The 23,752-nt window shown below is 61.4% G+C and overlaps 1 protein-coding gene across 2 annotated transcripts; it reads left to right on the top strand.

The window, feature by feature from the left end:
* Positions 1–3,685: 3,685 nt before the first annotated feature.
* On the top strand, positions 3,686–23,101 carry PRODH (proline dehydrogenase 1). 2 transcript variants are annotated; one of them, XM_054712831.1, is made up of 15 exons: positions 3,686–4,074; positions 8,994–9,202; positions 13,034–13,068; positions 13,463–13,612; positions 14,669–14,733; positions 14,936–15,052; positions 15,478–15,557; positions 16,149–16,211; positions 16,402–16,483; positions 18,212–18,304; positions 18,395–18,541; positions 19,288–19,463; positions 20,792–20,890; positions 22,522–22,610; positions 22,685–23,101. In XM_054712831.1, the coding sequence occupies exons 1-15, from the start codon at positions 3,799–3,801 to the stop codon at positions 22,870–22,872; spliced, it is 1,869 nt and encodes a 622-aa protein (XP_054568806.1). In that variant the 5' UTR covers positions 3,686–3,798; the 3' UTR covers positions 22,873–23,101. The 2 variants fall into 2 exon arrangements, with proteins under 2 accessions (XP_054568806.1, XP_008140811.2); XM_008142589.3 differs by lacking the exon at positions 16,149–16,211 and having other exon boundaries at positions 3,688–4,074.
* Positions 23,102–23,752: the final 651 nt, after the last annotated feature.

Below are 23,752 nucleotides of genomic sequence, written 5' to 3' on the forward strand. Positions count from 1 at the left end.
CCCCCAGGCAGGAATCTCAGGGGAGCTCTCAGGGGAGGGTTTCAGTAGAATAGTCATCGGTTCTCTAGCTGTGCTCCCCCAGGGCTGCTGTCTCCACGGACTGGTCAGTGTCAGGGCAGGGAATCATTAGTCATTACAGCTGGTCTTGGTGTGGCCCACCTGGTTTTGCTGCTTTTCTGGGCCTGGAGCTGAAATACAACCGAGGCCTAGATGTCATTTCTAGGGCGGTGACCTTCTGCACCTGCTGTACATTGCCCTGCAGTTTGTTCAGCTGTCTCAGCTCCCCTATTTCACTTGCCCTGACTTCCTGGCCCCTCTCCACAGGAGTTGGGGTCGACGCTGCTGTTGTCATGCTATTCTGGTCGTCGTGCAGCACGTGCCTGCTCGGTCCTGCTGAAGGCTCGGGAGCCCTGAGCCAGCCGCCTGCGTCACAAGAAGTTGCCAGTACATTGGCCCCAAAGATGCACGTTTATCCCGCCTCAACCTCACCATCGTTCTTTCTCTTCTGTCGCCGGGGGCCTCAGGTCCTCTGGCTTGGCTCCCTTTCAAGGCTTGTGTCCTTATTGGGCTCCCTGGTCTGTGGGCTCCCAAGATTCCTCCTGCCAGGGCTCACCTGGTGCCGGCACTGACCTAACCGTTGGAAAAGGCGGAAGAAGCAACCTGGGGACAGCAACTCTGCTCCAGACCCCGCTGTGGGCCCCAGGGCCTGGTGCTCCTCCTCTCTGGGCCTCAGTTCACTGCCTAAAAGGGGGCAGTAATCATAGCTCCTAGCTGGGGGAGATAGTGATTGCCACACTGGTCAGCATTTAGGGTGCACCCGATTTTACAGGGAAAGAATGGGGGGATCTAAATGCCTTCCTTCCACGTGCGTTGTAAGTGACCATCCCAAGTGGCCGGCGTGGCGAAGCGTGACCGCGTTCACGTAAGCATAACAGTGTGTTCTGGGATCTAGCAGACAATCCCGGCGTCAGGAAACGCAATCATGTTTCACCGGCTCTGAGAAAAATGAACACAATTCCACGGCTGAAGAGAGCTCGAGCAGAATCTGCGAACATGGCGTGGATCAGGGATAACATGCCGACGGGGGAGTTTACGCGCCAGGAGAGCAAACACCAGCCTGTGTTTGGTGCAGCCCGATAACAGGAAGACAAACCCCAAATTAAACAAATATGAATGAGTTTCTCTGCGTGTCGTCGGAGCAAATATATCAGTGAAAAATGGGGTAGAGCAAGCGGCAAGTGGTAATAAATCCAAATGAACTCTGATGCCGAAGTAAAAACAAATAGTTCACTGAGTACCAGTACAAGATGGGACACGGGAGGAATACAGAGAGAGGACTGTCTGGAAGAAGCACACACGACATAGTCACATGACGGTGGCAGAAAGGGGTCGGTAAGTGTCCTGAGGGGCCCAGGCTGGCCTCCCATTAAGGTCTGTGTCTTGCATGCTTCCTCTCAGGAGCTCCTGGCCCTGCTGACTGGTCCAACATCGGGGGGAGGGGAGGGCGGGGGATTACAGCCACATGACCAAGTCCTTTGAGGCCCTCTCAGGTCAGCCTGTCTCCTGAGCTGGAGGACTGGACCCAGCTCTTTGCCCTATGCCCCCAACTTACCCCCACTTGGCTGACCTCCTGGAGAACCCCCACACAATCTCCCACCAGGACCTCTGGCCCTGGGTACTGTCCCTCCTTCAAAACGTGCCAGGAGCTATTCGCAGCCGAACTGGCTTCTTGATGTTGACGGAGCATCTGTGCAACTTAGTTTTTTTTCTCATATTTGTTGGCATCTTTCAGGCCAGCCTTATCTCCACGGCACATTGACAGGTAGGTCACCCTCCCAAGGGACCTTGGGCACCCAGACACTCATACCCCTCTGGCCTCAACCTGGAGGTGAGTGGATGGGCTCAGGGAAAACCGTGAGCCCTGCTCCTGTGTCCTCTCTCTGCAGCCCCAAACCATTCCGCTCGCCATCGCCCCCATGTCCAGGCCACAGGCTTCCTTGAAGCAAATGCTGTAACTGTGATCCTTGGCTTTTTATTTATTTATTTTTATCACAACAGCTTTATTGAGAGAGAATTCACATACCACACAACTCACCCATTTCCAGGGTACAACTGTATGTTTTTTAAAATAGTCACAACGTTAAGCAAACATCACCACTCTCCAGTTCCAAAACATTTTCATACCCAAACTCCACACGCATTAGCAGTCACTCCCATTCCTCCAAGAAACCACTAATCTACTTTCTGTTTCTATTCTGGACACTTCCCAGAAATAATATCCTGTAACACGTGGTCTTTTGTGTCTGGCTCCTTTCACTTAGCATATTGTTTTCTAGGTTCGTCTGTGTGGTAGCTCGATGCATCAGTATTCTAGTCCTTTTTATTGAAGAATAATATTCCACTGTGAGTGTACTAGACAGTTTGTTCCTCCATCCATCCATCGGTGGGCGCTTTTGGCTATTGTGAATAGAGCTGCCATGAGAAAGGATCACTTGCCACTATCCTCATAGTTGCTTGCCCCTGGGTTGAGGAATGGGGGATGGTGGCTGATCTGTTAAAGGTGGATAGTGACTGAAATGAACTCAGATTTATCAGCCTCTTCATCAAGCTGTTGCCTGGAGGCTGCAAGCGGTCAACAGGGCTGAACAGATCAGGGTGTCCAATTCACTAATATGCACGGAGCACCTGGTGAACCAGGTAGGCCAGGTGGGCAAGGCGGGTGAGGTGGGGAGTGAGGCTGCCACCCACAGTCAGACCCAGCTGTGGGGTACAAACATGTCTTCAGGAGCTACAGGAGGGGCCCAGGAGCGAGTGATGGGGAGGGGGTGCTATAGTGGGCAGTCAGGCAGGTCCCTCCCAGAAGGTGTTATCTCCCCCGGCAGGCTCCTGGATGTGATGTTGGAAGGAAGGGCATCCTAGGCCCAGAGTGGGAAGTCCATAGGAGTAAAGGGAGGCCTGAGGGAGGTGGCAAAGCAGGTGGCTTTGCTGCCAGCTCCAAGGGTGGCACTGAGGGCCTGCAGAGGAGGATGGGGAGGGGACTGAAACCAGGGGGACCACATGGGTTCCAAAGGAGCCTGTAGGTTCCGGGCCGTCCATTGGGTGGGCGGTGGGACTGGGAAGACAGGAGGGAAGCAGAGTTGGGAAAGTTCCTAAGGGGCTCTGGGAAGAGGACCCATGGCTCCCCAAACGCCCCTTTACAGCGCAGGAGAAGTGGGCCGCCTTCTCCCTGCAGGCCCGGCCTCAGCTGTGAGTCCATGCGGCTCAGCGATCAGGGAGGAGCCCAGGTGCGCAGGTGAGCCACGGCGCTGACTGGCGGCTCAGGCTCCGCCTGACCCTGGGCGACTTGGGAAACCCTATAAGAATTCGCACACCTGGTAGCGGGCCAGAGGCGCGGAGTCTACAGCGGGGAAGGCGGAGTTGGGGGTGGGTGGCCAGGGAGACAGGGTCCCGTTTGGGGGGTGGTGGCCACGGACTGAAAAAACGGGTTTCAGGCGTAAGTGGGGCCGCCCCGTGCGCAGGACCTGCCACGGGACACACACCGTCCCGGAACGCTCGTGGGGCTGGGCGTTCCCAGGAGCCGGCGCGCCCGCTGGGCGGGGCGGGGCGGGGCGGGGCGGGGCGGGGCTTCCGGAGGGAGCGCGCGACCGAGCGCAGGGCGGGGCTTCCCTGGAGGGGGCGCAGGTCCTGGGGCCCCGCGGGGCCTCGGGATAAGCGGGCGCGGCTGGGCGCGGGGCGGGGCCAGCGGGGCGCCGCGGCGGCGGGTACTTAAGCAACTCCCGCGCACGCCGGGGCCTGGCCATGGCTCTGAGGCGCATCCTCGCCGCGGCGTGGTCCCGCGCTCTCCGCCTCGCCCCGCTGTCCACGGCGGCGCCGAAGACCCGCGAGCAGCCCGCCGCAGGCCGGGGGGCCGTGCGCGGACGCGGGGCGGCCGAGGCCGGGCGGCCGCCGGTGCCCACCGTGGACTTCGACAACGCGCAGGAGGCGTACCGCAGCCGGCGCAGCTGGGAGCTGGCGCGCAGCCTGTTGGTGCTGCGCCTGTGCGCCTCGCCCGCGCTGCTGGCGCACCACGAGCAGGTGCGAGCGGGCCGGTGGGCGTGCGAGCGGGCCGGTGGGCGGGCGGGCGGGCGGGCGGGCGGTTACGCAGGCCCCCGGGTTCCTCTGCGCTCGTCCTGGGATTCGTTATGACGTTTCAGCGTGTAAAGAAGGGGCTCATTGGGCATCACCTGTAGCGAGGGAAGTCGGGGAGGGAGGTGTTTCCTGCATTCCTTTGGTCCCGGAATTTTGCTCCATCCGAGTCCTACCAACTGAAAACAAAGAACAGTTCAATGTTGAGCTCAGTTCCGCTTGCAGTCATACAAAGTTGTGATCTGAAATTTAAAACGGAGTGTCCTCCGTGCTGCCCAAAGCCAAGTCTGGTGGAATTGAAGGGTTCCTAGTCTGGGTCCCCAGAGTTCTCCGGGATCCAGGGACTTCCCAGACACAGCCGCTGGGAACAGGTGGTGTTGGGAGAGGACATGGGAAGCCGCTCAAACACCAAACTTTTAAACTTTGCACATGGCAACTTGGAAAAGTGTGAGGGCTTTGGGCAGGGGAGAAGCGGGACACGGCCTTAGCCACTGGCGCTCTGGGCAGAGATGCAGTTTTTTTCAAAGGGATCCTGGGAACAGTGTGCAAGGCTCCAGTCGGTACCAAGGGTCTGGAAGGTTCTTCTTGCGGTTGGCCGTGGTTTCTCAGGTGAAACTGCTGAAGGCATTGTGCTGCCTCCCTCCGCCCCTGGGGGAGGCTGGACCAAGGAGCATTGAGCCACATCCCAGGCTTAGGTGAAGGCCGGGCCACGGCAGGTGGGAGGTGAGGGCTCAGGTCCAGCAAGTCAGAGTCCGGTGGCTCTGAAGGGACTGTGAGGCCACTGGAGGTGTTGGCCTGGATCCTTCCAGAAGCTGCACGGTCAGATGTGGAGTCTAGGACTGATGGGAGGAGGGAGGCAGCGGGGAAGTCCTGAGGTTAAAGCGGTGGCCCTGGCCAACTGAGGGAGGAGGGCGAGAAGGGGCTGAGGGAAGTGATGACGCGTTGGGGAGCACCCACATCTGAGGGGAAGCCAGAAAGGAGCAGCGAGCACAGGGGGTGCAGCATTCAGGAGGGAGGAGGCAGCTGGGGGCGGGAAGACTTAGGGAGGCATGGAGTGGTTGTCTGTGGGGTCCCCCGGGGCCTGCCAGGCGGAACTGGGATGAGAGGTGCAGAAGCTGTGCCCCTGGTGTGGGTGGAAGGGAGAGAGGGAGGGAGCTTGGAACCAGCGAGGCCAAATTTTGTCTGGGCACAGCACTGGATTTTCTTCCCCGGGTTCAAAACCAGCAGTGAGGCCAGCGTAGCTGGCGGCCCTTGGTTAGGGGAGGGGGTGGGCGCTTTCTGTGATGCCTGCAAGGGGCAAGTGCTGGGATGCAGGGACCGAGCTGTGGGTGCCTGGAAGAGGCTGGAGGCCCCTCCTAGGCTCCCTCAAGTCCAGCCTGTGCCCTGGGGATGCCCTCAAGGAGCCCACTGTCGGTGGGAGGTGCTCTGCATGCCCCCCCCCCCACCCCAATGGGGCCTGTTCTACCGTTGTCATTGCTGGTGGTCCCATTAGTGCGGGTGGTCTCGGTGCCTGGGACTGGAGGAAATGAGGCCGAGGCCAGACAGGCTGCACGGAGTTGTGGCCCTTCCCTGTCCTCTGCCCTGCGGTAAAAATGCTTCCTGTTGAGAATTACTCCTGCTCAGTGGTGCTGGTCTCTGCAATGCCTGCTGGGGCGCTGCGGGGTCATGAAATCTGCTCCCAGGGAGAGGGGCAGCCTGCGGGGCCCGGTTTGAGCTGTTGCATTGGCTCCGGACTCAGTGGGGGCCACACCGAGATGGTTTAGGAAATCCAGCTCTTCCGTGACAGAGGCTTCCGTGCTTGGGTGTGAGCCGGTGCAGAAGCTGGTGGAAGGGGACACTGTGGGTTATGACAGTGGCCCTGCCAGAGGCAGGGAGAGAGGGCCCACCAAAGCCGTGCGCAGCACGCATCCATGTTTTTACATGAGAACCGGAGTGTGTGTGTGACCGGTGCGAGAGTCTAAATCCACGAAGGACGCCCCCTCCTGGAGAGAAGGTGGGGCTGCCCTCCTGTCAGGCCGCGCTGCCCAGATGGTTGCAAAGCGGCCACTTGTTCTGGAGTTGGATTTGAAACCGTCAGCCCTGCCCTGTGCGCGTCCACAGCTCTGCCCTGGGACAGGTCGGCCTCCCCTTTGCCAGGGTGAGAGGGTGAGGGACAGGCCCCGTGACCTGGGTGGGTGGCCGTGCCCTCTGAGCCCCGCCTGCCCTTGGAGCAGAGAAGGTCAGCGCAGAGCGCAGTGCAGGGTGTGTGGGAGGGCACCAGCGCAGAGTCCCCGATCCCAGCCTTCCTGTCTTTGTCACTAACGCGTCAGCTCTGCTCTGGCTCCTTCCATTAGTGGTGGTGGTGCTTGTTTTTGGACTGTGCTGGCCGAGTTCAATAGTGATGACAGAGGCAGTTTGGCCCGCAAAGCCTCAATAAATTATTTACCATGTGGCCCTGGATGGGGACGTTGGCAGGCCTGGGAGGAGACAGCCCCACACGTGGTGCCGGATCTGGTGCGCACCCTGTCACGGGTTCCTTCCAGAGCCGGGGGATGGTCACTCCGCCCTGCCCGCCGCTGGGATGGTCTTTGATATGTTTATGACAAGTTTTTGCCTGGCCCGTGTGGCTCCGTGGTTGAGCATCCACCCATGAACCAAGAGGTCACTGGTTTGATTGCCGGTCAGGGCCCATGCCCGGGTTGCAGGCTTGATCCCTAGCAGGGGGGTGTGCAGGAGGCAGCCGATCCATGATGTTTCTCTCTCATCGATGTTTCTATCTATCCTTCTCTCTTCCTCTCTCTCTAAAAATCAATAATAATGATGGCAATGATAATAATAATAAAAGACCTGCTTTTCCCCCTGCGAGGCTGCTTTGGCCCTGGCTCCGTGTTAGGCTGCGGGGAGAGAGGGAGGCCTGCCCTGTCCTCCCTGTTGGCACTTGCATTTTCCATTTCTAGTCCTCTTTATAAAAACAATGAGATGCAATAGAATCGGACACAGGCCGCAGCGAGACAGGTGATGGCTGGAGAACCTCGTCCTTGGGATGCCCTGCGCCGCTCCCAGGTGGCCTTGAGGCATCTCCCCGGAGCGCCATCCCACACTCCGGGCCTGCCTGCCTGTGGGCCCATGTGGGCTGCTTGAGGCTGGTTCGGGATGAAGATGTTTGACTTGCTCATGCTTTTGCTTAGAGTGGAGGTTGTTCCTTGAAACCCTGATCCCAACAGATCTTCCCCACCATAAAGGGGGTTCTGTTATTCGAGAACCCCCAGGCTTTTCCTGTCTGTAGCTGGGATAGGGGCAGAAGACCCAGGCATCCCCAGCAGCCGTCCCCCGGAGGTCCCTCCCACGCTGGCTGTCCCCTTTGCAGCAGCTGTGTCACCCCCTCACCTTGGCCAGCCCCCCTCTCTGCATGTACGTTAGCAAACACTTCCCTCCCTGTTCTAAGTCATCCCCTGGAGCGACCTTGCTCCTCCCTTCTTCGGAGTCTCTCCCCAGTGGCATATGAGTTCCCCTGTTCTGTGCAGCCCAGAATTGTACTGGCAGGAAGCAGCTGCTCAGGACATTTGAGTGAATGATGGCAGAGATTTGGGATGCGATTGGAGGGGAAAGCTGGGTAGTTTTGGGGCAGCCGCCTTCCTCAGGGGGCACATCAGTCTGAGCTGCCGTGGCCCCGTCGGTCCCAGGCTGGGCTCTCGTCTCACAGAACTCTGCAGATGGTCACCTGGCTTATTGCCACCTGCCCCCCACCCCAGATTCATTCTGCACGTGTTGGTTTGTTCTACAACTATTGAAGACCTGGCCCCTTGCCAGGCACTGTATTAGGAACTTGGACTAAGCCGTGAACAAACATTGAAAAATCTAGGCACTCGCCTCCTAGAAAGCCGTACCCAATCCTCCTCTTCCCCAGCGTAGCCTCTGAGGTGTGGCTATAGGGAATGTTGTGAACATGCCCATTGCCCCTCCCGGAGACCTGCTGTTGACTTCTTTATCCACCCAGCTGTGGCCAGGCACCTGCTGAGAGCCGCTCGGATCATCTGTGAGCATGCAGGGCAAGGGGGAGTGGCCACAGGGGTGGCTCTCGGGACCCACCCTGCAGGAGGAATGGTGATGGACAGTTGCTGCAGGCACACTAACCAGCTGCTTTGGGTGGTCTCCACTCTAAAATTGAGGCCCTGGGGCCCTAGCCAGTTTTGTTCAGTGGTTAGAGCATTGGCCCGCGGAATGAAGGGTCATGGGTTCAAATCTGGTCAAGGGCACATACTTTGGTTGCAGGCTGGATCCCCGGCCTTGGTCAGGGTGTGTGTGGGATGCAATTAATTGATGTGTCTCTCTCACATCGATGTCTCTCTCTCTGTCTTCCCCCTACCTTCCACGCTCTCTAAAAATCAATGGAAAGAAATATCCTTGAGTGAAGATTAACAAAAATCCTATATAATAAAAGCCTAATATGCTAAGTGCCTGGTCGACCCGTCGGCCGTTCAACCAATCAAAGCATAATATGTTAATGATATGCTAAGGCCGCTCAACAGCTTGCTATGACGTGCACTGACCACCAGGGGGCAGATGCTCTGACTAGTAGGTTAGCTTGCTGCTCCAGCCCGGATACTCCCTGGAGCCCTCCCACTATCCCTCCTAGGCTGGCCAACCTCCGGCATCTCTCCCCGGCCCTGATGGTGCACCGGTGGGGTCCCTTGGCCTGGCCTGCACCCTCTCGCAATCCAGGACCCCTCGGGGGATGTTGGAGAGCTGGTTTTGACCAGATACCACAGCGGGGGCGCTGCTCAGCCAGAAGCCTTATGCTTGGAGTGAAGGGGTCAGGGAAGCAGGGTGTCCTGCTGGGGACAGGGGAGGCTGCTGGCCCGAGACCGCTTCTTCCCTTTGCCTTTCAGCTGCTCCATTTCACCAGGAGGCTCCTAGGACAACGGCTGTTCGACAAGCTGATGAAGATGACGTTTTACGGGCAGTTTGTGGCCGGCGAGGACCAGGAGTCCATCCAGCCCCTCATCCGGCATAACAGGGCCTTTGGTGTGGGCTCCATCCTGGACTACGGAGTGGAGGAGGACCTGAGCCAAGAGGAGGCGGAGCGCCAGGAGATGGAGTAAGGCCTGCCTGGCATCTGGTGGGAACCCCAAAGCGCCCCAGGGCAGCCGGGGGCTGGGCCGAGGTCCAGGCTGGGCGGAGGCCGGGGCGAGGAGGGCTTGGTCAGCCCGATTCCCGGAAGCCCTCCTGCTTCCCGGGACCTCCGTCTGGGGTTCTTGCATTTTTGCCTCGTGAGGATCACGGCCCTGGGCTGTCGTGGGAGGCTGTGTGTGCACGAGGCCGGGGGAACATCGAGAATAGGCGTCAGCACGCTGTGACCACAGCCGATCCCACCCACCGCCCGGCTTTGTACCGTCTGCAAGCTGAGGATGGCTTTTGCGCTTTTAAGTGGTTGAAACAAATCAAAGCAAGAATAGTATTTTGTGACGTGTGAAAATTGCACGAAATTCACATCGCTGTCGCCCTCCGAGGGCAGAGCTGAGCAGCCGTGGCACACACACTGAGCGGCTCGCATGGCGGCGGAGAACTGGGCTGCCCCGTTTGTTACACACGATGTGCCTGCCCTGGTGTGGAGGCTTCCTGCTCTGCCCAGGCCTCTCCTCTGGGAGGACCCCACCCTTGCCTGGCCCCTGAGGTGGTTTTCCGATAGGCAGGTGGGCTCTGCCTGGTGGGTTCGCAGCCTGCCCGGGCATCAGTGGGGAAGGGATTGTGCAGCCAGGAAGGGTGGACCAGCTGCCCGGGTTCCTCCCGAGGCCACCAACTTGCTGCAGGGTTTGTTCCCTGGGCAGTGAGCGTGGAAACATGGGCACGTCCCTGAGCCACCCTGCTGAGTCAGAATTAGGTCACCCTCGGCTTCCTGGAGTAGTGTCCTTAGGGGAAGTACAGGCAAGACCTGCCCTTCCCCTTTGCAAAACGCCCGGTGTCCCTGCACCCATCCGGGCCGGGCCCTCATGTGCATCTGGAGTCCCAAGTGCTGACAGCAGTTGTGCCCGACTGACCCGAGGCTTGGGCCGGGCCTGCTGAATAACCGGCCCGTGCCAGGCTGTGGTGTTTGCCCTGGCGGGCGGGGCGGGGGGAGGGGTGGGCAGGGGAGAGGAGGGAAAGGAGTCACATGAGGCTCCTGCCCTGGGAACAGAATGTCCAAGCCTCACAGCCAATTGGCCCGGGGAGCCCAGCCCCTGCCCAGTGATTCGCTGTCTTGAAGGCGGGGTTCTCCCCGCTGAGCACCCGCTCTGTTTCCAGTGGGGGCTGGGGCTGCCTGTTGACTAACGAATGGGCTCTGTGTCCCGCTGGGTCAGGGTGAGGGCTGGATGGTTTCACCGTGAGATTTTTCTCTCTCTGGTATGAAAAGACTCCTTTCCCCGGTGGCCTGCCGGGCTTCCTCCCGGCCCTGCCATTGGCTGAGGGGCTGTGCCCTTGGACTGCCCCGCTGTGAGCCGCCTTGTCCTGCAGAGCACCGCTTGGTGGGCTCTGGGACGTGAGGGGTGGTCCCTCCCCATCCTGACAGGGTGACTGCCAGCCACGCCAGTGGCATGTGCCAAGGACTTGTGCCCGGCTCTGCTGCCAGAGGCCCCCGTGCCCGCGGAGGGGCCTGGGCTGAGGTGGGCACCGTCAGGGTGCCTGCCTGGCTGACGGGATGGTCCCAGCTAGGAGGGGCTCTGAACCTGCCCGTGGACCGTGGCGTGAGGCGGAGGCCACCGCCCCAAAGGAAGGCTGCAGGCGGGGATTGCCGGGCCTGCCTTGGGCATAACTGTTCAAGGCACAGGAAGTGCGGAGGCATCTGCAGGGCAGGAAGCAGGAGGTGGGAGACAGAAGCCATCTGGGGAGGGTGTGGGGTGGTGTTTGCCAGAGCACTTGTTGGAAGGCAGAGGCCAGGGCCCCGACTCTAGGAGAGGACCCCCAGAGGGTCTCCCCAGCAGGCAGAAGCCATGGAGGAGGGGAAAGGGGCCAGGGCGTCCACCTGGCGGTCGGCTGTGATAAGGACACCCGGGGACAGTGTGACGTCAGGCGTGTCTGCCCTGTTTGTGCACACCCAGGGCTGGCTGGAGGCTTTCTGCGCTTTGGTCCCCAGAGTGGTGGCAGCTCCCGGGATAAGTGTGCACAGCGTGTCTCGGGGGTGGAAATAACCATGACCTCCGAGGCTTTCCTGCCGCTGAGCATGCTGGGAGTGAGAAAGGGGGAGTCCTCCGAGGTAACGGTTCCCATCGATGGAAGGCCGTCTGCCCAGTAGACAGGTTACCGTGGTTAGCGCTCACCTTCTCTGAGCCGTGGGCTGTGGTTACAGAGCAGGCCTGCGCCCGCCAGCTGCTGCCCTCGCTGACCAGGCCCCTGCCTCGGGGCACGCCGTGGGCTCCCATGTCGTACCTCCCTTGAATGGACGGCTTCTGCCTGGTTGTACCTGGGCCACGCCTGGGAGGGCCTGGGGCTGGTCCTGGCGGTGCCCTTGCCCAGGGGCCTCAGGTTGGGGGTCTGGGTGGGAGCTCCTTGTTCCCGCAGGGATGTCGTATGTGGGGCCGACTTGGTCACATAGCTCACCCTCTTCCTTCTGTTACATGAAGCACTTGCTTCCGGTGGGCATGGGGTGGCCGGAGCAGTGGCTGCAGGGGTAGCTCCCATTCTTGTCCCCAGGCTGTGGCCTCGTGGGTCCTGCCCTCGGCATCTGTCCCAGGGTCCCAGATTCAGGCCCTGGGGACTTGCTCGGGGGCAGTGAGGTAAATGCCACAGCCTCTTAGCACATGTGAGGCCATCGCCGCAGGTGCAGGCCCCTGTCCGCAGCTTCCCCGTGGCCCAGAGTGCCCCCCCGGGGGGAGTCCCTGCCCCTTCCCTGTGGGTGTGAGCAGAGCTGCGGGTCTGAGGACGCGGGAGGTCATGGAGGACTGCGGGGCTGCGGCTGAGCCCTCTCTGTGGTAACTGAGGCTTTAGATACAAATCGGGTGATGAAGCTGCGGGCGTGCCAGCCCCGGGCCCTTCAGCTGAAGACTTAGCCTCCTGCTGACGACCCCACGCCACTGTGAGGAGGAGGATGGTGGTTGCTGTGATGCTGGTGGGGGGTTGGGGGGGAGGCAGGGCTGGAGAGGGCCCGTGAGAGCACAGCCAGGGGATGGTGGTTGCCGTGATGCTGGTGGGGGGTGGGGGTGGCCAGGGCTGAGGGCTGGCCTCACTGTCCTGCCCTCCCAAGGGCTGGGGGTGCTATTCAGGTATGATGGGAGGGTTTTCATTTTCAAAGAGACATTTTGGTTGCTGCTTGGAAAATAAGTCTAAGGGGCAAGAGTGAAGCGGGGTGCTGGGGTGCTGGGGTGGCTGAAGATGGGGCCGGCTGTGTGTGGGAGCGGGAGGCCAGTCTTGGGCCCCAGGGGTTGGAGGTGCCTGGAGGAGGAGGGGTCGGGGGTAAAGCCAGGCCCTCATTCATCAGTTTTGGGAATTTTGTACGCTGGTGGCTGCCCATCTCCGTTTCTCATCAGCCCTGGCTGGCCCTATAGGTCTGTCTTTTCCTCGGAAGGAATGGCTGCAGAGCGAGGCCTCCTTCAGGGACTCACTCGGTGCTCTGGGCTGTCCCGAGAGCTCCCACCTGTCAGGGGCTTTTACTTCAAGTCCAGGCTTGGGGGGGGGGGGGGGCTCCGCCCCTGGGGAACCTCGGCTTCTCCAGGTGCAGGCCTTGTGGGCCAGGTTGGGGCCAGGCTGCCCCCCTCCCAGCTCAGAGCGGGTCACTGGAGGCCTGGGCGGGTGGGGCGGCTGAGTCACTCTTGCCTGCCCTGGCTCACCCGCCCTCACCCAGCTTTCAGGTCAGGTTCAGGGCTCAGCCTCGTTTTCGCTCACCCTGAGGGGTTCGTCCTTGTCAGTTGTGCCTGGGGTGGCATGACCTTGACCCTTGCCCTCTTCCTTCCCTAAGGTCCTGCACTTCAGCGGCGGAGAAGAAGGACGGAGGTAAGAGGGGGCTGCTCACCAGCAAATGCTCTCTCCGCCACCCCCCTGCTCCCCCACCCACCACGCTGGCACCCGGACTGGGGGCATAGCCAGCCCAGGGGGCAAAGGGCGGTGCTGAGTTCTGACCCACGTCCGTGGGCGCCCAGGCCATGGCTCTGAGTATGCTGACGCATCCTCCCGGCCCTCCGTTGGTCTGGGTCCTGCCTCCCCAGCCAGGCCTGCCACGTGACTAGGGCTCTTCCAGGGAGGAGCAGTGGGTACAGGGTCAGGTGACTTCGGAACTGGCAAAGAGCCTCGAGCACCGTGCAGGCAGGGGGTCAGGGCATCTTGTGCGCTGGGCTGGGAGCGAGGTTGGGGCGGGTGCAGGGCCAGTGAGTGCTCAGGCCGTTTGCAGGCACCAGTAAGAGGGAGAAGCAGTACCAGGCCCACCAGGCCTTCGGGGACCGCAGGGACGGCGTCGTCAGCGCCCGCACCTACTTCTACGCCAACGAAGCCAAGTGTGACGGCCACATGGAGACGTTCCTGCGCTGCATTGAGGCTTCAGGTGGGGCCGCGCTCTCGGCCGGCTGTCCCCGTGCCAGGCCCAGCCCGGCAGCCCGTGGCACGTGGACATGTGTGGGCGTGGGAGGCCGGGCTGGAGAGCGCTCGGTGCTTCCTCTCTGTCTGGGCGGCCCTGACGGTGGTGAGGATAAACCTGGGGTGACAACGGGGAGCCACAGGCCAGGCTTAAGTCACGCTGGGGTCATGCCTACGTCCAGCAGCTCCAGGAAGAACCCATTCACCCCCAGGAAGATGCCTCCCTCCCCTTTCCTGGGCACCAGGTGCCCGCGTGGACCTCTGGGAAGGCTCTCGGTGGCCAGCGGCCCCCAGGTGTGGCCGGGGCAAGACGCTGGGCACACACGGCGCTTGGGTTTGCGAGGGCCGCACTGTTCAGGGCGTGCGTGCCCATCTCCTCCGTGGAGAACTCCTCCTCCTGCCGAGGGGGGCGCTGAGGCCTCCGGGTCCTGTAGTTGTTAGACACGCGCCAGGTCACAGCGCCACCCCCTGTGCACCCTCAGCAGCCTCCTGTGACGGGACGGTGGGCCCCGCACCTTCCGACAGGCAAGGATCAGAACAGTCTTCTCAGAGTGGTGCTGGGGACACCCTGGCCAGTCAGGCGGACACTTGGCCGTCCAGTGCCCAGTGCCAGGGGCACCTGTTTGCCTCCCTGCCCCCTCTGCCTGGGAGCAGATAGACAGGAGGCTCCCACGGAAGCAAAGACGCTCTCTGGAAGCCATAAGCCAGATACAGATGTAGTGACTGAGCCCCTTCCACGCTCCAGCTTGCTTTCTGCTCCGTGTTTGTGTTAGGGAGCCCCCGTGGGCAGCCTGGGGGCTGATGGCAGGGGGGAGGAGGGAGCAGGGTGACCATCAGGACGATGTAGGAATGGGCAGGCCTCCCCACCGCCTTCCTGACCCACGTGGCAAACGCAAATGAGTCACTGTCCCCACGGGGCGGGGCGCTGGAGGAGCTGTGTGCCCTCTGCCTCTGGGTGAGCACAGCTCCCGGTCCCCTCCCTCCCCTCTGCGGAGCCTGAGGGCTCTCCCTGCGGCTTCCCCAGGTGGAGCCAGCGAGGACGGCTTCTCGGCCATCAAGCTCACTGCGCTGGGGAGACCCCAGTTTCTGGTAAGTGCTGGAACCTTCCACGTGCAGAGAGAGTTCGCAGGAACTGCGGGCTCCCATGAGCACTCAGTGGAAAGCTCATGTGCTTGGGGCTGGGAGCCAAGGACGCAGGTGGGATGGGAGGGGGCCCTGGGGCTGGGTGGGGGTCCCGGGGGCCGGGAGCTGGGCATGCACCCGCGGCGGCAGCTCAGGCCCGTGTTTGCAGCTGCAGTTCTCAGATGTGCTGACCAAGTGGAGACGGTTCTTTCACCAAATGGCTGCGGAGCAAGGGAAGGCCGGGCTGGATGCCATGGACACCAAGCTGGAGGTGGCGGCGCTGCAGGTGGGCAGCCCCTCCCTGGTGGTGTGAGTAGGTGGATGGACACGGTGGGGCGGGGGAGGTGCCCTGCCCAGGAGGAACTGGCCAGGCGGTGTCTAAGGGGGGTTCCCAGAGCTCCTCCAAGGCCCGCAGCCCACCCTGAAGCGGCGAGGGTTTGGCGGGGAAGGAATCTGACCAGAGGCTGGGGTCACAGGGGACAGGAGCGGGGAGGGGCTGGCCCTGCAGGTAGCGGAGCTCTGGGGAGCTGCAGGGACAGGAAAGGGGCATCCGGAACCCGCGGGGATGGGCCCACCTATGGAGCAGAAACACAGCCGGAGGGAACAGTGTAACCAAGTCAGAATAGATCACAAAGCAACAGGCGGGAGACACTGAATGGTGGTGAGCGGGGCCGGGGGGCGGGCCAGGGACGGACACCTCACTTCTTCCAGGAAAGCGTGGCGAAGATGGGCATCGCGTCCCGCAAGGAGATCGAGGACTGGTTCAGAGCAGAGACCCTGGGCGTGTCCGGGTAAGAGCAGCGCCTGCCTGAGGTGGTGGCGGCATCTACCCGGTCAGGCGTGGTTCCAGCTGAGTCCCAGCAGCCTCTCCCAGTCCTGGTCACCCCCCTCAAGTCTGTGGGCCTTGGGGTGATGGCGCCAAAGAAACTGCTGCCCTGAGGTGCACAGGATGGGCGTTGACAGGCACATGGGACCCGTGGGGGAGGGCCGGCAGCTCGGGCACAGGCTCCGTGACTGCAGCCGGTCAGGAGCACAGCCCTCCCCGGGCCCGCCCGGCTGACAGGTGCAGGGCCAGGGCAGCTGAGCCCCGCGGGGCCCCGGGCTTCATCCTCAGGGGCTGGGGGCTGGCACTGAGGTCACGGTGGGGTCTTGGTGCAAGCCCCGCGTTTTCAGAGCTGCTGCTGCCCCGATGCAGGACAGGTTCATGTTTTGTTTTTTTGTTTTTTAATCCTCATCTGAGGATATTTTTTCATTGTTTTGAGAGAGAGAGGAAGGAGAGAGAGAGAGAGAGAAACATCAATATGAGAAACAGCGAGCGGTTGCCTCCTGTACGCACCCCGACCGGAGATCAAACCCGCACCCTGGCTGTGTGCCCTGGCCAGGAATCGGGACCTGCGACTCTTCGGGGCACAGAACGACACTCCCACCGCGCCACGCCGGCCAGGGTTGGTTTTCATTTTTGAAACAGAGAAGGACATTTATATTTTATCTGACTTTCGAAACTGAACACTGAGGCGGGTTCTGCGGGGACTGGGTTTGGGGGTGCTCTTTTAGGGAAGGGGCTGGTTTGGCATCTAGGCCCCCAAACAGACCCTAGCTGCCGCCATTACTCTACTGACCGCCCTTCTCCCGCAGCACCCTGGACCTGCTGGACTGGAACAGCCTCATCGACAGCAGGACCAAGCTCTCCAAGCACCTGGTGGTCCCTAACATGCAGGTGACGCCACCCCGCTCCCCAGCGGGCCCTGTCCCAGAGGATGCTGGGCTGGGAGGGGCCATGTTCCTGTCGCCTATCCTGGGCCAAGATGTAGGGGCCCTCTGCTCTCCCCACTTGCCCGCTAACCCTGGCCAGGGCGCTCTGAGCAAGAGTGGGGGGTCCGTGGTGTCTCAGTTGGAGGCTGGGCCCTCAGGGCTGAGGCTGGAGGGGTCCTCCCTGGCCCCACAGGACCCCACGGTCTGGGGCAAGCATGTCAGACTCGCGGCCGGCGGGCCGCATGCCTCGTTTATTTGGCCCATGTTAGCCTTTGAGCTTGACATGCTTGGTCTAGGGCAGTGGTCGGCAAACTCCTTCGTCAACAGAGCCAAATACCAACAGTACAACGACTGAAATTTCTTTCGAGAGCCAAGTTTTTAAACTTAAACTTCTTCTAACGCCACTTCTTCAAAATAGACTCGCCCAGGCCGTGTTATTTTTGTGGAAGAGCCACACTCAAGGGGCCAAAGAGCCGCCTGTGGCTCGCGAGCTGCCGTTTGCCGACCACGGGTCTAGGGGGAAGAAGACCCACTGGTGCCCCACAGAGTGGGACAGAGACCCACGAGGAGAGGGGCATCTGGGGAGCCTTCCCCATGTCACTTGTCCTTGCATGTTGGGTCACCCCGAACCTCACGGGCCTGAAAGGACCACACTCCTGTGATCGCCCTTCCAGGCCCTGGGTGGTTCTCGCCCAGGGTTTCCCTTGCGGTTGCACTTGGAGTGGCAGAGGCTGGGGTCAGTGTGGAGGGTCCCCACTTGCAGGGCCAGCGGCCGGCAAGGGCTTCCTCACCGGGTGGCCGCTGGTGCCCAGTGCACGTGTCCCCGGGGCCAGGCGGAAGCCGACACCTTTTCTAGCCCGGCCTCCGAATCCCGCATCTCACCGCCTGGTTCTGATGATTAACCGTCAGTCATTAGGCGGCCCATGTTCAGGGGAAGGAATGAGACTCCACTTGCCCCCGGGAGGGTGTCAGGCAGGCGGAGGCCATGTTTGAAATCGCTTCTCAAGCTGGGACGGTGAAGAAACTGCAGAGGCAAACACTGCCTTCCACACCCCTCCAGCCTCAGCCCTGAGGGCCCAGCCTCCAGCTGAGACACCGCGGACCCCCCACTCCTGCTCAGAGCGCCCTGGCCAGGGTTAGCGGGCAAGTGGGGAGAGCAGAGGGCCCCAGTGCCACGCAGGCCTGCAGGGTGTGTGCCCACTGCCTCCAAGCGCCTGCCCACTGCCAACCTGCCCGGGCTCCCTGAAGGCCACCATCTTGGCATGGCGGCTCTGTCCCATCAGTCTGTGCTGCACGGCTGTTATTTCTCTGAGCCCGCGCCCTGCTTGGGCTGAGCCTTTCCTGGTGATTGGATAGGTCAAGGGTAGCCTCCTTAGCACTGTGTGGGAACAGAAGGGGGACTTCTGAGGGTCCTGGGGAGGTTGTGGGAGCAGATTTGGTGCAGGCCTGAGCTGTGGCAGCCGGCTCTGCGAGGAGGAGCTGGCTGGCTGTGGCCTCGTCCAAGTCACCAGCCGGCCTCAGGGCAGGGCGCTGATCTTCATGCGCAAACAGGGTGGAGGAGGGGCCTGGATGAGGGGGTCTCGCTGGTTCTGGGGACCAGGCAACAGGTATTGGTGGACTCTGGGCAGGGGAAGCGCTGGCTTCGAGAGGGGTGGTCCAGCGCCAGCTGACACCTGCCTGCGTGCGCCCTCAGACAGGACAGCTGGAGCCTCTGCTGTCGGGGTTCACCGAGGAGGAGGAGCAGCAGATGAGGAGGATGCTGCAGAGGATGGATGTCCTGGCCAAGGTCGAGGGCCTGGGATGTGCCCGGGGGCTGGGGGGCGCCTGTCTCACCTGAGCCCCAGACAAACCCTCTCTCCCACCCCTGACCTCTAAGAAAGCCACCGAGGTGGGGGTGCGGCTGATGGTGGACGCTGAGCAGACGTACTTCCAGCCGGCCATCAGCCGCCTGACGCTGGAAATGCAGCGCAAGTTCAACGTGGAGAAGCCGCTCATCCTCAACACGTACCAGTGCTACCTCAGGGTGCGTCCCCCGGAGCCCCCAGGGCGAGGAGGGTGGTTGGTCGATCCAGATCCCAGACAGGGGGGTCGGAGGGGTGGGAGGAAGATGAAGGAGCTTGTTCAGGGTCCACTTAATGTCTCTGAATCCCAGATGTCAAAGCCTTCATGAATGACCGTTTTCTGTAAGAATTCGATGAAAGCTCTGAGCCTCTGCCCAGAAAAGCCTTGACTAGAATTTTGCTTGTCCCTCGGTGATGCTTCAGGGTGGGATCCCCGAGCACAAACCTGGAATGGGCTGCCTGGGGACCAGGGAGGTGTTCAGAGGCCGCGGGTGGGGCTGAGGGTTATCTAGGCAGGGGCCCACCCCCAAGTCAGCCTGAGGACACTGGCGTAGACGGCGGCTGCTGGCACCTGGTCTGTCTCCTCAAAGGACTGCCCCAGGCCAAACAGAAGAGGCTGCAGGTGGCCCCCGTGACCATTCCTTGTGGACAGAGGTCAAAGGGCCTCTCTCACCCACACGTCTTTCAGATCCCCTGGGCGCCCACAGGGCACCTCCCTCAGCCACCTGCTGCTGCCCTGGTGCCCCTTGCTGACTGTGCCCTGGATGCTCCTAGGCCCAGAGAGGCCCTAGGACAAGCATGTCACACTCAAAGGCTAACACAGGCCAAATAAAAGTGGCATGAGGCCCTCGAGTTTGACATGCCTGCCCCAGGAAGTGCTGGCTGGCGGGGCGGACCTAGTTACTGACTCTTGGCCCTGACCCTGCAGGACGCCTACGACAACGTCACCCTGGACGTGGAGCTGGCTCGCCGCGAGGGCTGGTGTTTCGGAGCCAAGCTGGTGCGGGGTGCGTACATGGCTCAGGAACGGGCCCGCGCTGCCGAGATCGGCTATGAGGACCCCATCAACCCCACGTACGAGGCCACCAACGCCATGTACCACAGGTGCGCCCATCCTTCCTGGGTCCGGAGCCTCAGGGCCACCTGGGGAGGGGAGGGAGAAAGGGGCGAGGGAAACACACTTCCTTGGTGCTGGAGCTGACACATGGGCCCCATCTGAAGGGGGAGCAGCCTGGAGACAGCAGCTTCTGCCCTGAGGCCAGAACTGATTGTTTTCTGCTTTTGATTGACTTTTTCAAAAACATTAGGTCGTTTTAAAAATGTCTTTATTGATTTTTTTAGAGAGAGAGAGAGAAGGGCGAGGGATAGAGAGCACATCCTCCTTTGGGGACTGAGCCTGTAACCCGGGCATGTGCCCTGACCAGGAATTGGACTGGTGACCTCTTGGTTCATGGGTGTCGACGCTCAACCACTGAGCCACACTGGCCAGGCGGCTTTTTTAATATAGAAAAGTCGACTAACAAAACTAAACTGGCCTGGGTCCCCGGCAGCTCCTGTTGGTTGCCCAGTTAGCACTCCCCGCCCTACACTCACTCACCTTGTTGCAGGGACCACCCTGGTCTCTGGTGCTGCGTAAGATAAACAGGTGATAGTTGATGCAGGACAGACAGGCCGGCTGCATGCTGTTTCTCTACGAGGTGGTGCAGATGTGTTGCAAATTCAAAGAGACCCCCGAGCGTTTCCCTCACTGACCTGCCTTTTGGCCCCGGCAGCGCCCGGCGTCCTCCCAGGAGCTGCATGCCCCCCTCTCGGCCAGACCTCACGGTCGGCATGTGCGCTGTCTTCTGCCCTCGCTTTTCCGGTAAAGCTGTAGCTGGATCCCCCCAGGTCGGCGTGCAGACCGTTAACGGCCTACGCAGGGTGCCTGTGCTCATGTGTGTCCCTGCGAGCTTTAGGGTGCTTGGTGTCCTGTGTTAGAAGGGTGACCCAAGGCACAGCCTGTCCGTCTTTTGTGCCCGGGGGCGAGAACAAGCTGTGGCTGGAAGTGGAGTTGCTGGGTCAGAGGTCACGCACCCTGCCCCGTTGTTTTCACTGCCAGAGGGGGCAGCAGTCAGGCACCCCCAGAACAGGGAGCCCCCGTCCCCCCCCCAGGCCTTTAATTTCCTCGAAGACCCTTTCCGGACGTGAAGCCGCACCTGTCCTGGGCGCACAGGGCACTGAGCCTCAGCTAGTTCCCTCCGATGCCTAACCCCCGTGCTGCTTGCTTTTTCTCCCTCCCTCACAGGTGCCGAGAAGGCCGAGTGCTCCTTGTCTTGTCCTGGCACCATGGGCACCTCGAGGAGGGGCGGGCTCCCTGAGCGGCCCTAGGCCCCCGTGGCCTTTGCCCCGTGGGGAGCTCTCCAGGCCCAGGGCTCACGTGACTCTCCCCCCAGGTGCCTCGATTATGTCCTGGAGGAGCTGAAGAACAACGCCAAGGCGGAGGTGATGGTGGCCTCCCACAACGAGGACACGGTGCGCTTCACGCTGCGCAGGTGAGGAGCGCCCGCCCGCCGCTGTCTGAGGGCTCCCGGGTCAGGGGAGAGCTTGGCGAGACCCCGGAAGCACGTACAGCAAACATGTCACACTCAAAGGCTAACATGGGCCAAGTAAATGGGACACGCGGCCCGTGGGCCGTGAGTTTGACATGCTCGATGGACAGAGTGCCCTGCCAGGCACGGTGGGTGTTTGGGGGAACATCTGTGGGCCAGCGGGAGAGGCTGCTTCAGTGCTTCCCAGACCCTGCCCCACCAGGTCTTGCTAGGCATCGGCACTGCTGTGGCAAAAAGGCTATTTGCAGTTAATTTGGTTTTTAAAATTAGTATCTGGCATACTCAAGTTTAAATGCACAAATACAAGGTGGAATGCTGAAACTCCTCAAGAAGCCTCTGATGCCTGGCCTCTTTAGAGACAGTTACGTTAACATTTTAAGCTGCATTTGGAATTTAACAGTCTCTTTTCTCTTCAAACGCCTGCCCTGTGGAGCAAAACTGGTGGGATCCTTACAAGTCAGATGTAGGAAGCAGGTGAAGCAAACTCTTAAATATCCCAGTATTGTTGCCATGCTCTTTCATCCTGTGTCTTAGCCCGCGCAGTGCCACGCCAGGGCCCAGGGGTCCAAGTGCCCGCCTCTCCCCAGTCACTGCCTCCTGGGGCTTAGGCCCTGCACTGAGTCTTGCCGGTCCTCAAGTTTCCCAGGAGTAAAGCAGGGCCCCCCCCCAAGGCTTCTGCTGAGTGGGGCTTCCTCAGGGGCAGTGAAGGTACAGGGGGAGGGCGTGAGGGTGCTGCCTGGTAGGGCTCTGCCTGGAGAGCCGACTCTAAACCCGTTCGGTCACGTCACCACTCCTCCTCTGTTAGGATGGCGCTGCCTTTTCCATCGGAAATGGCAATGAAAACCGCGATTTCTAACGCACAGCGGTGGCAGCCACCTCCTGCTCTGGGGGCCAGGGAGCCTCGAGCTGCTCGGGCTCCCCTTCCCTGGGAAGCGGTGTGGTGTCTGATCAGACCCCAGGGACCTCACATAGCCTGTCAGCTTTGACCAAGTAACAACCCAACACAAAACTCAGTGGCCGAACAACAGTGTGTTCTGTGGCCTGCAGTGTGGACTGGGCTCAGCTGGGGCCTCCTTGGCCCTAAATGGCCTCATCTGTGGCTGGGACAGCAAAGGGGACTGCATCTCCTGGCCGGTGTCCATCGGCCCCCTTCCAGAGACACGGTGGCCACTGGGGGCTGGTGCCTGCTGCCTGGGACAGAGCAGCCAGTGAGGGCTGGGCACGAAGAAAGGGGCAGTGGGAGGGCCGGAAGCTTCCCCGAGCCTCACCATGGGGTGGGCTGCTGGGCAGGCCTGCCTCGCTGGGTCTGAGTACCACTAGGGGAGGTTGGGACAGGCAGGAGGGAAGGGGCCATTGGGCGCGAGCACAGCAGGAGGGAGGCTGGCTTGGGAAGGAGGGAGCTTGGTAGCCACGGGCTGAGGAGGGAGCTGCAGGGCAGAGGCCTAGTCTGGGCAGGACAGAGCTGATAGCCCTGCAAAGAATGGAGGTTTAGAGCATGAGGATGGGGACCTGGGGGGTGGCAGGGGGGCTCAGAGCTGGCCCAGGGGCTCACCGGCTGCCTTGCCTGGTCACAGGATGGAGGAGTTGGGCCTGCACCCTACCGACCGCCAGGTGTACTTTGGACAGCTGCTGGGCATGTGCGACCAGATCAGCTTCCCGCTGGGTGAGCTGGGCCTCCCTGGGGGAGGGGCGGGGGGCGTCAGGGCCGGGACTCACCGCCTCTGCCTGTGCGTGCAGGCCAGGCGGGCTTCGCTGTGTACAAGTACGTGCCCTACGGTCCTGTGATGGAGGTGCTGCCCTACCTGTCCCGCCGCGCCCTGGAGAACAACAGTGTCATGAAGGGCGCCCGACGGGAGCGGCAGCTGCTATGGCAAGAGCTCAAGCGGAGGCTCTGCACAGGCAACCTCTTCTACCGCCCAGCCTAGCGCCCGGGGCCACCTGCCCCCAGACGTGGTTTCCCAGGGCCTCAGGCTGGGGTCTGGCTGGCCCCTAGGCCAGTGCTGCTACAGCCCAGCCGCACACGGACTCACCTCTCCACACCCAAGACTGTAAGAGCTGCTTCCCACCCAGCATGTGGGCACCCAGGTACAGGCTGGCTGATACCTGCCAGAGCCACTGAGGTCAGGAACTGCCCTTTGAGTGGGCCCCACCCCCCTGACCTTAGACCCGAAGGCCCACTTCCCACCAGGGTCTGTCCCACACACCTTGAGCCCCTCAGGTGGGCCAGCCAGGCTGAGGAAGGTGGGCTGGTCAATAAACCACTACTTCTGCCGCCAGGAGCCCTCCACGCCCTTTCCTGTGGGGCCCGAAGGCCTGGGAAATCTCACCTCAGTCTCTGCCTCTCCCATCATGTGTCCCTGGGGGCCAGGCCCACACTTCCATTCAGGGTGCTGGACCCCCAACTCCACCACCCAAGACAACAGCAGGGCCGCCAGCTCAGACCAACGCAGACAGGAGGCCCCAGGGATAGTGCGTGGTGCTTCCCCACCCTGGTTCTTTCTTCCCTCACACCCTTCCTGCTCCCCGTGCCCATGGCTGCCACCCACCGTGTCCCTCAGCTGCCAGCCCCATGGGGCAGAATGGCTGCGCCCTAGTGCCCCCGGCGGGGCCCTCTGTGACACAGGGTGGGGGCACCCCCGGAGGTTCCTCTGTAGGCCGTGGAGCTGCCAGGTGAGGGCCCAGCTGGGCCCTGGTCATGACAGACACCACAGAGCTGTCACACAAGCCACTGGCAGGCCACACTGAGGCACCTTTATTTCTCCGGCTCACACAAGCTTTGGGCCACGGAGCCTCTCCTACTTGGGG

This window comes from Eptesicus fuscus, chromosome 23 (genome assembly GCF_027574615.1).
Source record: "Eptesicus fuscus isolate TK198812 chromosome 23, DD_ASM_mEF_20220401, whole genome shotgun sequence".
NCBI lineage: Eukaryota > Metazoa > Chordata > Mammalia > Chiroptera > Vespertilionidae > Eptesicus > Eptesicus fuscus.

Excerpts from the sequence above, each read along its gene's own strand:
- PRODH (XM_054712831.1), top strand. The coding sequence starts at position 3,799 with ATGGCTCTGAGGCGCATCCTCGCCGCGGCGTGGTCCCGCGCTCTCCGC. Across the intron at positions 4,075-8,993 it reads TGCTGGCGCACCACGAGCAG|CTGCTCCATTTCACCAGGAG; the intron begins GTGCGAGCGGGC and ends TTTGCCTTTCAG. Across the intron at positions 16,212-16,401 it reads ACCGCGCCACGCCGGCCAGG|CACCCTGGACCTGCTGGACT; the intron begins GTTGGTTTTCAT and ends CTTCTCCCGCAG.